The 16,062-nt window shown below is 38.3% G+C and overlaps 1 protein-coding gene across 4 annotated transcripts; it reads left to right on the top strand.

The window, feature by feature from the left end:
- The first annotated feature begins 255 nt into the window (after positions 1-255).
- Positions 256-13,834, top strand: RIC3 (RIC3 acetylcholine receptor chaperone). Of its 4 annotated transcripts, none has more exons than XM_026706484.2 (6): positions 256-469; positions 5,373-5,602; positions 6,830-6,908; positions 8,943-9,036; positions 11,773-11,918; positions 12,478-13,834. In XM_026706484.2, exons 1-6 carry the CDS (start codon positions 325-327, stop codon positions 12,966-12,968), a joined length of 1,185 nt encoding a protein of 394 aa, XP_026562269.1. In that variant the 5' UTR covers positions 256-324; the 3' UTR covers positions 12,969-13,834. The 4 variants fall into 4 exon arrangements, with proteins under 4 accessions (XP_026562269.1, XP_087777182.1, XP_026562268.1 ...); XM_087921056.1 differs by having other exon boundaries at positions 259-469; positions 12,664-13,834; XM_026706483.2 differs by having other exon boundaries at positions 259-469; positions 11,770-11,918.
- Positions 13,835-16,062: the final 2,228 nt, after the last annotated feature.

The following is a 16,062-nucleotide window of genomic DNA, read 5'->3' as shown; positions in this document are numbered from 1 at the left end:
CAACGGCGGCCCAATCACAGCCGAGCAATTGCTTAATATTCCCGCCTCTTCGAGTCAGTCGCAGTTTTTCTATTGGGCGGCTCCGTGGGGACTACTGAAAGCTTCGCCGAGTCTTCCGAAGCTGCTCCCGCGCATGGCCAAGACTCATACGCAAGCGCAGTAAAGGCACGCTTTGCCGCTCTTCTCTCACGACCCTGAAATTCTATGGCAACGCCGTACTTAGTTAGGGAGAAGGGACGGATGTGACGTTAAGGGGAAAATAATAAGGGGAAAATAGGCCGGGTACATCCTGTTTCCGGTTGTGGCGGGTGTGAGGTTGTTGCCATGGCGTATTCCACGTTCCGGAAAGTGGCTCTGGCTTCTTGCTTAGTGTTATGCGTATCGCTGCTCCTGCCGAAGCTTCTCCGATCGCGGGGTTGGAGGCAGCCGGAGCCCTCCACGGTCGCCCCGTCCACTGCCACGCTCGAGGGTAAGAGACAGGTTTCCCCGGGCTCCCCGAGAAGCTCCTCCCGATCTTTTCCTAAGGAGTTGCGGAAGCTGCACAGAAGACGGTCGCTCCCCATTCTGCCTTCATGCTTCAGTGCTTAGGCGTCCAGAAAGGATACAGACGACAGCGGATCCCTATTATTGTTGTTGTTGTTGTTGTTATTATTATCTTGGTTGATACCTATGCTGTTGGCTCAACCATCAGTGCCAGTCAATATTTGTGATGCATTTTTAACTTGAGTTTCATGTTTAATGATTAAGAGAGATAATAATAATAATACATAATCAGGAAAACGTTTTAAAATTGAGTCATATCTTTGATAAATCCTGAGAAAGGGTTAGGTAAAAAAGAACAGCTCATACGGTTGTATCTCTAGGCACAACCCTACATATCTCTCCCTATAAGCCCTTTTGCAAAGCCATCTATATGTATCTCTCCCTCATGAGGGGACCTTGGTGACCTTGCTGGTTTTCTTGGAGATGTTTCATTACCCAGACTAGGTAACATCATCAGTTACATCACAAACATTGATGATGTTATGTAGTTTGGGTAAATGAAATGTCTGCAAGAAAACAAGTGAGCTCAGAGAGCACCAAGGACCCCTCATGTCAACCCTGACCTATAACTATTCTTTAAATATCCCATGGCTACTTATCACACTCCTTTTCCAAATCTTCAGATTTGCGTTTAATTCCTGGAACTACAAGTCAGATTGCCTGGGAAACCTGGAAGTGGCAACTTCAACATATCCTGTTTGGGTTGCAGGTAGAAGGCTGCTGTTGCCTTTCCTAACTTTGCAGCGGTATTTTGGAAAACGTGTTGTCTTTGGGGGAAGCAAGCTCAAATGTTATAGTAGGTAGTACATTTGAAAATGTATGCTGTTAATTGGTGGATTCTTGTCAAAACAGACTAAGGAATGAGCAAACCATAATTCTCACAGGTAATATTTTAGTTTTACTCGTTTTCACAAAGCTATTAAAGTCTGCCAGTTATTTTTATCAAAGGTGCCTATGAGTTTCTAGACCAGCATAAAGATGTAAGAGAGGGGTGGGCTGAAGAATTCACCTTTTCACTGGCTTTCTCATGATTGTTTGAAGCAGTGCCACTTTAGTTGGTACAGTTGAGTTTTAGTCAAATCTAAGTAAAATTACCAGTTTGATCGGTGAATTGCTATAGGTCTTTGGGCTGTAGAACTAAAATGTTGTTACCTTAGAACTTTTTCCTGGATCCTTTGTTCTTGTTGTACATTCAAAATCTTATGTAAACAACACTGTAGGAAGTGTGAACAAAACAGTTAGTGCTAATATATCAATTCCATAAAGTTGCATTTACAGTGTTTTATCTCAGTGTTTGTGATCCTAATTAAAATAGCAATAAATTCAATATATATTTCTAAGAAAAATTGTATTTTTTTATTTTATTTTGTTTATTTGAATTATTTCATTCATTCATAAGCACTTGTTTTATCTTTCATTGCATTAGCTTTTTGTAATGATCAGTTATTGTCATTTTATGTTTTCATGTCCATTATTATTTGCTGATTATATAACATTTTAGCTGTTTTATATTAAATATAAATAAATATAAAGATTGTTCAAATGACCCTCAGTGTGTTTTCCTACTTATTGTTTTCCCCAACCCTCTATTGAACCATCAGTTTTTCTGCTCAACATACATCACTGCCATTATTCCAGTGTGTTTATTGTTGCTCCCCAAATAATTTAAAATGTACATGTACAGAGGAAATCATTATTTGTATTTTAATATAGCTTATCTGGACCCTTTGTTAGATGTCACCACCATAATCATTACTTCCTCGTGTCATCTTTTAGAGTCACATTTTTAGTACCAAAATGGAAGCAATAAATATTTTTCATTGCAACAGAAATTCAATAATGTTTGTTTCAATTGCATTTGTATAAGCCATTATTTAAACAAATTCACTCTTTCATTTTATTTATTATTTAATTTGGGAGCCTTAACAATGAATATATTATAAGATATGTTCTTTGTTCTATGTCTGAATGGCATCTATTTTGATGCGAGATTGCTTGTAATGCTTTCCCAAAACTAAAGAACTTCAAGCTCCGAATAGTTGAATAGGCAGACTGTTATAAAATGTGCATGCATTCTCCTTGAATTGATTTTATTTATTACAGTATTATTTTACCTACTGATAATAAAGCTTGGCTACAAAATATAAAGGTTAAAAAAGAGAGTCACAATCAGAACATTTGAAGAAAACTCAATTCAATCAACTATTTGCTGAAGATGTAGTTATTTATGCTTTGAATATGCCAATATTCAGTAGAATTATAGTTTGTAAATGGGGAAACCATTTGTTTGCCTGAACTTTCCCATCAAATGCACTGCATCAATGATAATGTGCAACAAGAACATTGGAGATGAATAAGTACTTTCTCCAGAATTCTTAACTGCTTACCAATTTTTTATTGGGTTTATGCAGTAGACATTCTTTTACACATTTGGAAATATCTTTAAACAGCCTACCAACACAGTAACAGAGAGAGAGAGAGAGACCTAGTGAACAACCACTTAAATATGAGCCAGCGAAGTGCTGCAGCTACCAAAAAACCCAATGTATTCCTAGGCTGTATCAACAGAGGGATATATCAAGATGGTGTGAAGTATTAATACCACTCTATAATGCCTTAGTAAGACCACACTTGCATTCAGTGTTGGTCATCATATAAACTACAAAGTTCAGACTGTAGAAAGGGTACAGAGAAGAGCCAACAAAGTTGATTAGGAGTGTAGAGGCTAACTAGCAGTGACATAATATGAGTATTCCAATATTTGAGAAGGGGGGGAGAAACAAGCACGAGAGGGCAGAACAAGAAGAAACATGGAAACTTACGAAGCAACGGTACCACCTAGAACTAAGGAGAAATTTCCTGATGGAACAATTAATGGAACATCTTGCCTCTAGAAGTTGTATTCTAGATGTTCCATCAGTAGAAGGTTTTAAGACATTTGATGGCCATTTGTCTGGAATGGTATAGGGTCTCCTGCTTGCGCAAGGGATTGGATTAGAAGACCTCCAAGGTCCGTTCCAACTGTGTTGTTCTGTTAATATGGAAACTGACTAGTATCTGTCTTGTCTTAATAGATTTTATTTCTCTAATGGAAATCATACTAAAAACATGGTTGATGCTGGGGGGGGGTTATGGACAAAAATCACTTCAACTATGTGATGACCCAACTGCACTTTTATTATTTAATGCCTGATTTGTTCTAAGTAGCCATAAATTTGAAGAGTAAATGTGAAATTAAGCTAAGAACTCCTGTGCATCTATAGTAGTCAACATCAAAACTGTCTGAGCACATTTTAGAATACATAACTAATTTCAACATAAACTGGAAAGAGAGCCAGTTTGGTGTAGTGGTTCAGACTCCAGGCTAGAAACGAGAGAATGAGTTTTATTTTTCCCTTAAGCAGGAATTCAGCCGGCCATACTCTCTCAGCCCTGGGAAGAAGGTAGCAAAACAGCAAACTGCTTCTGAAATCTTGCCAATAAGACTATTGACACAAAAAACAAACAAACAAAAATGCTGAAATGGTCCAACCTTGCAAGCTTTGAAAACCCTGATGGTCATTGACAAGCTATTCTCCAGTTTCTCCAGTGTCACTTAATGGTTGATAAAAAAAGTTTCATAACCTGGAAAACCTGAACATTTCCTAAAATGTAATTTCGATGCATGCCTTTGACCAGTTCTGGGTAATTCTATTTATATTTTAAAACATATATACATATCCTGACTTAGCAACTTAGTGACAGATTGAATTTTCGATAGGTCTCCCCAGAGATATTTGCAACCAGTTCCAGAGTTCTAATCGCCACAGGCCACATGATCACATTTGAGTGCTTGGAAACCAGCATGCATTTATGGTGGTTTGCAGCATGCCATGGTCACATGACTGATTTTTACTTCTGCTTTCTGACAAAAAAGAACTGTTGAAGAAAACGGGTTTATTTCATGACCACTACGTTCACTTTATGGACACCACAAAAAATGGTCATAAAATTGATCATGGTCATGGAGTGACACATGCGTAACAACCGCCAAGACTTACAACCATAAATTCTGAGCTCAATTACAGTCAAAGGCTATCTGTAAATTGCAAAAAGAACTGATTTGATTGATTTGGTAATGGTTGATTTGAGAGCTTTCCTCTTCATGAATAAGGGAAAGTAATAAAGATACTAATATACCTGAGGGTGCTAATGTAGTTTTTCTTTGCTTATAAGTGTTAGTTCAATATGATTTTTTCTATCAACTTTTAAACTTTTAATTTTTTTGCTACCTAAGCAGAACAGCGGTGTTTCATGTAAATTGTGAACATTTTGTTTTAAACAAGCTATGGGTATTATAGCTGATTACTGCAATTTTAAGCATTCCCAGATATATTAAACTATCCACTGTCAATTCAAAATATATGCTAGCAATTCATGGAGATATTATCATTTGGAAAAACTATTTTGAGAGCTCTGTTCAATGGCTCAATTTAGCTTACAGTATGTCACCCAAACATCTTAACATTTGCATTTCACCTATTGATTAGTTCTAAATAAAAAACAGTGTCCTATTATAGATGGATCAACAGGACTATTTGCTTTCATTAATAGCACTTTGCAATAGCATTTAGACTTATACACTGCTTCATGGTGCTTTACAGCCCTCTGTAAGCATTCTGGATCCTTATTTTACTGACCTCAGAAGGATGGAAGGCTGACTCAACCTTGAGCTGGTGAGGATCAAACTCTTGGCAGTGAGCAGAGTCAGCCTGCAATACTACATTCTAACCACTGCTTAGCTAATAAACGGCTAAGTTTATTTTCTTTATGATTTGACTTTTTTTCAGGGAAAAGCAGTAGCCACTTTCCTCCAACAGCACATCCCCAGATGTCTCCAGAAGTCAGGCCACCTGCTTCCCAGTTTCCAAGATCTCACCTCGCTGAGGCTATTGCCAAAGCCAAGGGTGGAGGCGGCGGCGGCGGAGGAGGCAGTGGTACTGGGAGAGGTCTTGTGGGACAGGTCATCCCGATATATGGATTTGGGATCCTGTTATACATTCTATACATTCTGTTTAAGGTAAGATCTTTATCTTCACCCCATTGGTGGGATTCAATATTTTTATACCACCGGTTCTGTGGCTTAGTGGGCATGACATGGCTTGGTGGGCATGGCTTGGTGGGTGTGGCAGGGAAGGTTACTGCAAAATCCCATTCCCACCCCACTAACCTGTTTTCCAGCTCCATTCTCCTGTGCAGGGCAACCAAAGAAGACCCAGCCGATCAGCTGGGACTCGGGAGGCAGAGAATAGATGAGGGCGGGGCCAGTCAGAGGTGGTATTTGCAGGTTCTCTGAACTACTCAAAATTTCTGCTACCGGTTCTCCAGAACTGGTCAGAACCTGCTGAATACCACCTCTGCTTCACCCTTAAAATTATTCTTGTATCAAGAAAATATGTTGTAAATCATGAGTCTTGAGCTCACTTTACAGGAATCTTTATGGTATAAACAATATTTATTTCTACCCTGTAGAAAATTATAGAAGAAATGGCTGAGCAACAGATACAGTCCATAAATTGCTTTTGCTTCTGTCATTGTAGGACCTAATTGGTACTATTTAAGAGCAGTTAACCAGCCAGCACAGGGTCATGTGACAGATTCTGATGTTCAGAGTTCAGGCTTTGAACTGCCAGATATTCTCTCCTATTTAAAGGAAAATAAATAAGTAAGGATTTAAAGTTGAAATTGATGCTATCCTTAGAAATGTTCCAAAGATTTGGGACGAGTATCAGAAAATCCAGAGGTTTTCCCTGTATTCTTTGCATAAAGCATTTTGATAATATAATTTCAGTGGTTTCTGTCAAGTTTTGTCAACGTTTCTTCATTTTTTTAATGGAGTTTGAAACTTCATTTTAAGGATGGCATGCAATATTGCCTAATCAGAAAGGACAATCCAACAATGGAACAATTTTCCTTTACCAAGTTTTTGGAGTGTGATTTTAAACTAGGATCAAACTATGATTTTCAAGGCTAATATATTTGTTAATTTGTAGGTTTAAGCCAGAGATTCTTCAGTTTGGTCATTTAAAGCTGGAAGAGTTTTTTTTTTTACTTTTCTTGGTATATGAAAGAGGATGGAAATGGAGTTACTAAACCCAAGACTTACAATATACATTGTATATAATACATTGATATAAATAAATTATGATTTCCAATTATGGTTGAACTGCCCTTTTTCTCATTTGAGGCTTTTTAAAGATATTATTCTCACTACTTCTACGTTAGTAACTTTTCTTCCAATTAATAGCTTTCTTCTAAGGGGATGGTCTCAACAGCCGAGCATAAATGTCCTCCTTCAACACCTGGAAATAAAAATCGGAAGATCAGTAAGTACTATTTCAAGTTAGAGATCAAATTTGTTTATGTGGCTTAAAGGACCACCTAACTCCATAAGAACTTGAGAGGCTTACTATGCTAAAAGTCAATACAACAGGAAAATATTTTGTGTGTGTGTGTGTGTGTGTGTGTGTGTGTGTGGATGATCTATGTGTGCGTGTGTGTATATATACACATACATACATACATATGAATATATATACACACACACACACACACACACAGAGGGAGAGAGAGAGAGAGAGAGAGAGAGAGAAGCAGGTAGGTAGGTAGGTAGGTAGGTAGATAGATAGATAGATAGATAGATAGATAGATAGATAGATAGATAGATAGATAGATAGATATTGTGGCAGCAGGTGTGGACGACTGAGGTCTTTGAGAGCAAGGACTCGGATGAAGGGCCTGCATGTGATGCAGGGATGCGTCCAGGACTATCGGAGAGCGGGGTGCTGCCTTTGGAGCTTGTGGAGTCTGGCAGCAGTGGTGCAGAGGATCCCAAGGAGTCTGTGGCCAGTGTGCATGCGCGCAGGGCTGCTCGAAGGAAAGAGCAGCTGCAGTAGCATGGGCAACTTGGGAGTAAGGCTGCAAGGTGATGGCCCCTCCCATAAGGGATAAAAGCCAGCCCTCAGGGGCTGGGTTCTTTGCAGGAAGCAATGAAGTTTTTTCAGCTCCAAGTTCTTGTGGAAGTCCTGTCTATTCTGGCTTGTTTTCGGAGACTTTAGGTTTTCGATATTTCTGTGCAATTAATCTTGTGTTCTTGGCAGCCTTTCACAACCTTGAAATGGCTTGCTCTTATCTAGGACAATTAGTTTTAATGACTCTTTGCTGTGAATGAACAGAATTCACAGAGATGCATTAAAAAGGTTTGCTTTTATAGATACTTTGTGTTTATTTGATTTGAATGAGGCTTGAGTCAGAACAGATATAAAGGCAGATGATATGCACAACATGTCTTCTTCCAGATCAGGGTGGGCTGTTGTACTTGGGGACAAGTGGTCCCTCAGATAACCCTGTTCCATGCCAAGAAGGGCTATATAATCAGCACCTTATACTGCAACTGAAGGCCAACTGACAACCAGTACCACCACTTGCAGAGCAGTGCTATCAAATGAGCTGATCAAGGCATGCCCATTAGTTTCCACACCATTATACATGAACCAATTACAGTTTCTGAGTGGTCTTCAAAACAACCCTGTGAACAGAATATTTCAATAATCCACTCAGGGGGTGACTAAAACATGAATAAGTGTCAGAAGAACCTCCGAGTAAAACAAAAACAAACCAGCTATTACTGGTACATATCATGAATCAATACAGTGGCCTTGTTGTCCACAGCTTCCACCTGCAAGCGATGAATCCAAGACAATCCCTGCATTCCACAAGTCTCAAATGGGAAGCCAACCACAGTTAGTTTTTTATCACCATTGTCATTGCAAATGATCCCTGTCCAAGGCACTCGCTAAATAAAGGCTACACATATACGGGCTGAATTTGTCTGAACTCTTCTACATACCAGTAGAAATGTTCTTTGCTTCCTGAAGCATAGTAGAAACCATATTTCCTGTACTTCTATTCTTGATTCACACAATCCTAGACATAATGTGTTTTAAAATAAATTTTTACCCCAGCCAGTGAGATTTGTTCTTGAGACAGGCTGTAACCTTGTTTCTCCTTCTTTTCATCCAAAATAATCATTAATGTTCTTCTTTTGCTGAATATTATCTGTGTCACTAGATTACATTTCTAACCATGATGCAGCCTTGCCTTTCTTTTGGCAATAAAAATCAGACAGTGAAGAGAAATTGAATGCATCAGATATGCTGCTTCTGGCTTTAAGGATAATCCTCTCTCCCTCTTTTTCTGTTTGGAAAGAATAAAAGATAGGTCTGCTTACTAGCATTCACGGTTTAGAACAAATTCCATTTTTTCTTGATGTACATTTAAGACAATCCATGCTTGTTTAATGGACTGAACTGTTTCAGCTGCAGCTACTGACACCTCCTGGAACTGTTTTTATATTACAGCTGACTATGAACTTGCTCAACTTCAAGATAAACTGAGAGAGACTGAACAAGCCATGGAAAAAATAATCAACAGAGTGGGCCCCAACTGTGAAAGGTATTGTTCTTTGTTGGAACCTCAGTTTTAATACTTACATCCAGAACAGGCCAATTCACGCTTTCAAATGTTAAATTTGTGGCCTTGCTCTTTCCTTTCAGAGGATGGAGGATCAGCTATCTCTGACTTAATCTGAACCGATGTGGAAGATACAGAGTGGGGATTTTTGGAGGAAAGCAGATAGATAATCGTTGGAAATTTGGTATTAAGATAAGCTAATGCTTGATGTGCTGTAATGCAATTAGTTTTCAATTTTAATAAACTTAAAGTAAGATTCCATGGCAGGAGAAGCTAATGAAAAAGAAGCAAAATTACAGTAGAGGGAATTCTTTAAAAGTAAAAATGCAAGTGCAAACAATCCCAAAGTGTTTTTTTAAAGAGAGGCAATTAAAAAAAACAATAAGACTCGACAAATAGTTGGGGAAGCTTACAGGCTTACAGAAGATGAAAAGAGGGACAATCCATCAAGGAAGACTACAACAAGTCAGGTGGACCAGATTTATAGAAATTCTAACAGAGAAAGCAAAATTCAAAATGCCTTTGAGGCAAAGGAAGGATGCCAACAACAAAATGAGCTGCTTCAAATACATTCCAAGGTGAAAAGGGTAAGAAGACAACATATCAATTTGTCAGTCCAGTGACTATGCAAAATGGTCAGCGATAACAAAAAAATGGCATAGAATTACTCAATTCTTTGGCTTGGTCAGAGAGTAGTTGAAGGGAGGCTATCTTGAGCAGTCAAAATTACTCTTTTTCTAAATCTTTTCTATCAGTCTGGCCAAATGCCACACCCCAAGTTACAGTGTCTTGAAACAGATTTATTTATGCCATTCCCTTTCTAGATGAAATAGTGAAACTAATATTCAAAATGAAGCAAACCTTACAGCTTATTCCATTTCCTTTCAGAAACAAGTGCCATGTAGCCATTTTAAAGAACAGCTCTACCATTTGGGATGGGGGATAATCAGTTGGGAGGACAGCAGTTATCCCAGCAGGCCGCTTAGCTCTTTGGCTCTGTTGCTCACTCCTGAGTATCACAATTTGAGTTTGAATTCTTTACCCGAGCAGCATTTTCCTGTGTACCCTATCCCATTATATGGCATGGTGATGCTTTTTTTTTTCCCCCTTGAAAGAAATTTGGATAAGCATTCTGAATGCTTTCTTCTTTCTATGATATTAGCATGGGAGAAAATGATGATTAAAAAAATGTAGGTCACTCAAGAGATGAACCTATCTAAAAGGTCCCTCTTTCCATTTATTTCCAAATAGCTAATGCCTTTAGGCCTATGATATAATTATTTAGCACCATTATTTTCTTTCGCAATATTGTTAGTCACTAAATATTGTAAAGGAAAAATAGATACTCAGTAATATATTTTTTAGATTTTTTTTTAAGTCCGTGCTTTTTAGAACCATGTTCTTTTTCAGTTCCATTATTTCTCTCAACTGTCACCTCTTTCACTGGAATTGTGTTGATAGAAAGGTAGCAGTAGTAATACAGGTAAGAACCAAAGTGTGACCTTTCAGATATTACTTTACCACTTTTTCAGCTATTACCCACCACTTCTTCCAATTAGTCTTATTTGCTGGGATGCTCAGATTTCATCCTAATTCTGATTTAGGATATTTACCAATATAAGAAGCCAGAGTCTCTGATTTCAGAGGATAGGAAATATTTAAATGATCATTGATATAATTACTTTGCATGTTGGTCATTGTAATAATTATATGTGGGTTGAATATGGAACAATTGAAATGTTATCTGTATCTCATCAAAATTGGAGTAACATTTATTTTGCTCCTTAAAATTAGACCACACTAGGGCTAAAATAATGGATAACAGATAATCAGAGTTGGAAGGGACCTTGTAGGTCATCTAGTCCAACCCCCCGCCCAAGCTGGAGACCCTACACCATTTCTGACAAATGGCAGTCCAATCTCTTCTTGAAAGTTTCAAGTGATGGCGCTCCCACAACTTCCAAGAGCAAGCTGTTCCATTGGTTGATTGTTCTCACTGTCAGAAAGTTTCTCCTTATTTCCAGGTTAAATCTCTTCTTGTTCAGTTTCCCTCCATTATTCCTTGTCTGGCCTACAGGTGCTTTAGAAAATCACTTGACCCCTTCTTCCTCCCTGTGGCAGCCCCTCAAATATTGGAAGACCACTATCATGTCTCCTCTGGTCCTTCTCTTTACTAGACTAGCCAATACTAGAAATATGTTTCTGGAAGTCAATTTAAACTAACCAACCAAGATTTCCTGTTTTAAAATAAGCTACGGAGAAGGCTGGGCCATCCTCTCCAACTCAATTTCACATACTACAAGATAAAAAACAGAAGCTTCTGCCTCTGGTCTAAAACCAATCAGTTTTCTCTGGCATCTGAATCTGGGAAACTGTGACTTACCTTCTACTTTGATTCAAGCAGTCTCATGACATGCTCGATGTCACACCAAAGCATCATTATTTGCAGTGCCCTTCCTATGAGAGCATTTAAAACAAATTCTGTCACCATGTAACCTCACACATTTTGCCCCATAAATCATTTCTTCTCCCAAGAATGCTTTTGTAGTGAATGCTCATTTTTTTTCTTTTGGTATTGGAATTGCCCCCAAAGACTTATGGAATTTGTTTTTGTTTTTTAATCTCCGGGAAGCTTCACTAGAACCATTCCATTAAAAATGTGTGTAAATATTGCCAGACACTGCTACTGGGTGTGTGTTAATTCCTATTCCACAGCAGGTCCCCAAATGTTACAACTGATCAGGAGAAAAGGCTTCTTCAACAACTCCGGGAAATTACTAAAGTCATGAAAGAAGGCAAACTCATTGACAGCATCTCCCCAGAGAAAGAAGCAGAAGAGGCTCCTTATATGGAAGACTGGGAAGGTTAGAGTGAGGCCTGCTCAGCTTTATATCTTACCTTTTACTCCCTTTGTAGTGAAAAGGGCAAGGTACAAAGTGAGGTGTTTTGAGGTACCACACTGCATGTCTCCATGGGTTTTGTATGCCTTCAGGTCAGTTTTACACTCACGGCAACTACCTGGGCTAGTCTCTGAAATTTTTCTTGGCAAGGTTTTTCAGAAGTGGTTTCCATTGCCTGCTTCTTAAGGCCGAGAGAGAGTGACTGGCATAAGGTCACCCATATATGTTCAAGGTGGGACTGGAATTCAGGGTATCCAAGTTTCGAGCCTGGTGCCTTAACCATTACACCAAACTGGCCCTCCTGACTCCAAGTAAACTGTGTTAATTTAGAATTCTAGCAACACTGGCTTGAAAGAAAGTGTGACCACTATTAATGTCAGGTTAATTAATTAAATGCCTTTACCACACGGCTTCCCAAAATTTCCGAAGACTGGAAACTTTTATCAGAAATTCTGATAATATTGGGAATAAGGTGTTTGGGATTCACTGTATAATCTAAGACCAGTTTATTTTATGTTTTAAGGTTATCCAGAAGAGACCTTTCCTGTTTATGATAATTCTGATTGCTTCAGGCACAGACAGGACACAATTCTGGTAGATTGCCCTGATCCAAGCCAGCCTTCTGCTGAAGAGATAGCTGAGCAAATGGAGTTTCTGGAGAATGAGGACTGTTTATATAGTGAAACTCTTTTGTCTGCTCTTGCCATAGTGAACAATGGCTCTGCAGCAGGATCTGAGAAGGACCAGCAGATCACATTCAGCGCTCAGAGTGGGACTGGCCATAACTACGAGTGCTACTGTTGCCACTATGAAGAGGATGATCCTGCTGTTCTAGCAGAAAATGCAGGATTCTTCGATAGCTGCAGTGAAACAGAAGAAGTAGTTAAAGGGGAGCTGCTGTTGGATTGCGACTATGGAAATATGGTATCTACAGAGCAAAATGATGAGGATCCTGATGAAATTGGTATCCTAAGAAAGCGAAACACAAAAGGCACTGAGTTGCTAGGACACTGAGGATTGTGTACAAACGTTTCACTTGCACAGACTTGATCTTTGCTTTTAGGACCAAGCTTAACTTCTGTTGTGTGCCCAGTTGAAATCTTGCAACAGTATTGTCTCCCTTGCTACGGCCTCCAAAGATTTTGAAAACAAAATAATTTTACATAGTTTTTCTATGCACATTTCTTCAGCCTTTGTCTTCAACGCTGCAGCTTAGATTCACTGCATTACCTAGCCCTGTAAAAAGTGCAAAAAGCAATCCAAGATGTCCTCATTTTTTTCTCAGTGTATTTATGTAATAAGAGCAAAACATGTCCTACATAAACTGATGCGGTTCATTTTTTAGTAATGTCTAAGGGCAGCAAACGATTAATATACAGTATTTAATCATTATATAAGAAATACAATTTAGATAGATTTCTTTGCTCATTTTGCTAAGAGCGAAAACCTTTCATATCTTAAAATGAAGAAATTACAGCATGCAAGATATTTCATAGGCCATTAGGTTGATGTAGTTGTTTGATTCAAATCTCCAAGCTGAATCTCTGAAGGGATGTGAAATATCAAATTTAATTGGATGTTAAGACAGTCCAATGATCTGGATTTGAATAAGAAATTTGTTGGATCACACACAAGAGTATAACACCATCCTGTGACTCATTAAAATGGCCTCATTTTTATAGGTCTGTGCAGCTGCAATCATGCAATCCTGGGAACAAATCTGATTGCTTCCCCAAACAAGCTTGCAAACAGACACGAGTTTGCATTCAGGCTCCTATGGATTAAAAAGCACTTGTGGGTCAAATCTGAAGTGTTGCACATCTATATTGGATGCTTGTGAATCAATCTGGAAAGAATAAATCCTAATTTGGAAATTTGACAAGTTTTGTGCATTTTATTTTCTAATACAATTGAAAGTGTAAATTGACTGAATTTCCCAATTAGTTTGGAAGTCTAAGTAGAAGAGGTGCCTATTTTTCAAAGGTTCCAAAATTTGAAGTGGTTCAAGGTCGAATTATATATTCCTAGTACTTCTGTGTTGCCCCGTCCCAAAAAGTATACATTGATCATCTTGCCTGATAGCCAGAATTCTCCATAATTGATTGGTTGCTTCAGTCGTTCCCAGTTGGGGCCTGCAAGATGTACTGGTTGCAATTTCTATTGCTTCCTGGCAGTTTGATGAATTGCCATTGGATGTGAAGTGACAGGAATTTTTCCCCATGCGGTGACACAGGTTGGGGAGATCTAAGTATCTTTTTCTCTATCTAATTAAAAAAGACCAGGTGGTTTCATTTTGGCAAAGATTGCTAACATATTTTTTAAAGGAAACAAGCAATCTTGCTCATCTTACCTGTAGCTCTTTGTTTGCTATCTTGCTTTCACACTGATGGTTTCTATCACATTTTGTCAAATTACACTTCGGCCTGAGTGTGTTGGACTATAATCAAGATGAAATGAAGTCAGAATAAGTTTTGCAAAAAAAAACAAAACAACCTGATAAAGAACTTGTCTTAGCAGCATTGTGAAATGAGTGGTTTATAGTTGATATTCAGGATAAAACTAGATGACGGATAAACTAAGCATCATTGTATATTTACAGAGCATTAGTAGCTTTATCGATACCAAAATATTATTTTCATTTGATGATTTCCACACTAGTGACTTATAATATTTGCCCAGCATCGCTCAGCTATCAGTGATATAAAGCCTGCCTACATTACTACCATTTTGACATAAGAGTAATCAAATGATCCTAGAAGATGCTATACATTATTGTGCAGAAACATTCTACATGTTAAAATTATAATTAGTATTGTAAATTATAATTATTTTAATTTTGCCTTCAAAAGAATATGTACATAGAAAGGGTCATATTATATTTGCTTTAGAACAGAATATTTGTAGCTCAGGGTTCAACAGTAGGGTCCTTGGTATTCTCTGAGTTTGATTGTTTGCTTGCAGACATTTCAGTGCACTGATGATGTTACCTAGTTGGGTTATGAAACACCTTCAGGCAAACTATCGAGCTCAGAGAGCACCACATATGCCATACGTCTGCTTTGTCCAACATAAATCTCTCTCTCGGTTTTCAAATAAGAATGGGAAAGACTGAGCCAAGCAATATTAGGCAAAACAAGGCTCATCAAATTGCATGAATTTGCTCCAGGTAATTATACATCACCTGCAACCTTGACTAGTTACTTGGGAAGAAATCCCTTTGAAATGGATAGTGGGGGTGGACTTATTTCTGATGGACATTCATGCAGAACCATTGTAACTAATTCCAGGTGTAATATTTGGGTTGAAGCTTTCAGAAATTATGTCAATGCACTGTTGGGAAGCTTAAGGAAATTGCCTTCGATTTTTGTCATTGCCTTCTCTTTCTGGCAATGTTCAGCTAGAAAGGAAAGAAGAACTTACTTACTTATTAGAAGAATATATTCACTTTTTGTAGGTAGAAGTTCTTTATGATCACTGATAAATGTTTTACAATGAATTTAACCCTTTCTCACAACCCTTCACCACAACCTGGTAAAATACCTGAATGATATTTTAAATTCCCAACTAGCATTGCTATTGGCTAGACACGGTGGGAACTGTAATCCCAACACATAAACAGCATCAGATTGAGAAGGGCTGTCAACAGCTTTGTGTCTGGTCAGTTTCTACTTGAGTTATCAGTTGAAAACTTAAGAAAGGCTAGTTTTCTAAAGTCCTCCCATTCAGCATAATTTCATGGGTCATGTTGGCCCCCTTATAAAAATAATAAAAATAGTACAGGTAATCTTTGACTTACAACCATAATGGAGCCCAATATTTCTGTTGCTAAGTGAGACAGTTGTTAAGTGAGTTTTGCCACATTTTACAACCTTTCTTGCTACAGTTAAGTGAATCACTGCAGTTGTTAAGCTGGTAACATGGTTTTAAGTGAACCTGGCTGCCCCATTGCCTTTGCTTATCAGAAGATTGTAAAAGGTGATCACACGACATCAGAACACTGCAACAATCATAAATGAGCCAGTTACCAATTATCTGAATGTTGATCACATGGGGATGCTGCAATGTTCATAAGTGTGAAAAACAATCATAACTCAATTTTTTCAGTGCC

Source organism: Pseudonaja textilis, chromosome 1 (assembly GCF_049901715.1).
Source record: "Pseudonaja textilis isolate UNSWEBS1 chromosome 1, rPseTex1.2, whole genome shotgun sequence".
NCBI classification, from domain to species: Eukaryota; Metazoa; Chordata; class Lepidosauria; order Squamata; family Elapidae; genus Pseudonaja; species Pseudonaja textilis.
The sequence above is the reverse complement of the archived record's forward strand: the minus strand, read 5'-3'. Positions and strand labels throughout refer to the sequence as shown.

Coding starts and splice junctions, on each gene's coding strand:
- RIC3 (XM_026706483.2), top strand. CDS start 325: ATGGCGTATTCCACGTTCCGGAAAGTGGCTCTGGCTTCTTGCTTAGTG. Junction 470..5,372: donor GTCCACTGCCACGCTCGAGG/GTAAGAGACAGG, acceptor ACTTTTTTTCAG/GGAAAAGCAGTAGCCACTTT. Junction 6,909..8,942: donor AAATAAAAATCGGAAGATCA/GTAAGTACTATT, acceptor TTTATATTACAG/CTGACTATGAACTTGCTCAA.